Below are 1179 nucleotides of genomic sequence, written 5' to 3' on the forward strand. Positions count from 1 at the left end.
ATGGAAGCAGAGAACCACACAGTCCTATCCCACTTCCTCCTCCTAGGCCTCTCAGAGGATCCAGACCTGCAGCCCATCCTCTTTGTCCTGTTCCTGTGCATGTACCTGGTCACGGTGCTTGGGAACCTGCTCATCATCCTGGCTGTCAGCTCAGACTCCCACCTCCACACCCCCATGTACTTCTTCCTCTCCAACCTGTCCTTGGCTGACATCTGCTTCATCTCCACCACAGTCCCTAAGATGCTGGTGAACATTCAAGCACATAGCAAAGACATCTCCTACCTAGAATGCCTTGCACAAGCATATTTTTTTATTATTTATGGTGGAGTGGATAATTTCCTACTGACTATAATGGCCTTTGACCGCTTTGTGGCCATCTGTCATCCCCTGCATTACACAGTCATCATGAACCCCCGACTCTGTGTCCGCCTGGTTCTGATGTCTTGGTTCATCATGTTCTGGGTCTCCCTGATTCATGTTCTACTGCTGAATCATCTGACCTTCTCCACAGGCACTGAAATCCCACATTTCTTCTGTGAACTGGCTCAGCTACTCAAGGTGGCCGGCTCGGATACCATCATCAATGACATCTTTCTGTATGTGGTGGCTGCCCTGCTGGGTGTGGTTCCTGTCACTGGGATCCTCTTCTCCTACTCTCAGATCGTCTCCTCCTTACTGAGGATGTCCTCCTCTGTGGGCAAGTATAAAGCCTTCTCCACCTGTGGGTCTCACCTCTGTGTGGTCTCCTTGTTCTTTGGAACAGCTTTTGGGGTTTATCTCAGTTCTGCTGGGACCCAGTCTTCCTCAAGAACCATGATCGCCTCAGTGATGTACACTGTGGTCACCCCCATGCTGAACCCCTTCATCTACAGCCTGAGGAACAACGATGTCAAGGGGGCCTTGAGGAGATGCCTCAGCAGAGCAGCCTTTGGTCCTTCTTGGATCACTGACCTCAGAACTAAGCTGACTCTGCAGAACCTTAAGCTATTGCTATGAATTCATATAACCTGGTTCATTTCCCCCTGAAAGGATGTGGGTAATTTCCTTTATTCACCAAGCTCCTGCAACTTGGTATTTTTAAATATATGCATTTATCTTTCTTCCTTGTACATTGTCCTCAAAGTTCCAAGTTTGTTGAACTTTTTCAAGTGTTTTTTTTTAATACTTGTTTTTTATATA

The 1179-nt window shown here is 47.5% G+C and overlaps 1 protein-coding gene across 1 annotated transcript; it reads left to right on the forward strand.

Annotated features, from left to right (window-relative positions):
* LOC144369471 (olfactory receptor 7D4-like) lies at nucleotides 1-1016 on the forward strand. The gene has a single exon (XM_078029707.1). It carries the CDS (start codon nucleotides 1-3, stop codon nucleotides 994-996), a length of 996 nt encoding a protein of 331 aa, XP_077885833.1. The 3' UTR covers nucleotides 997-1016.
* Nucleotides 1017-1179: the final 163 nt, after the last annotated feature.

Source organism: Ictidomys tridecemlineatus, chromosome 2 (genome assembly GCF_052094955.1).
Source record: "Ictidomys tridecemlineatus isolate mIctTri1 chromosome 2, mIctTri1.hap1, whole genome shotgun sequence".
NCBI classification, from domain to species: Eukaryota; Metazoa; Chordata; class Mammalia; order Rodentia; family Sciuridae; genus Ictidomys; species Ictidomys tridecemlineatus.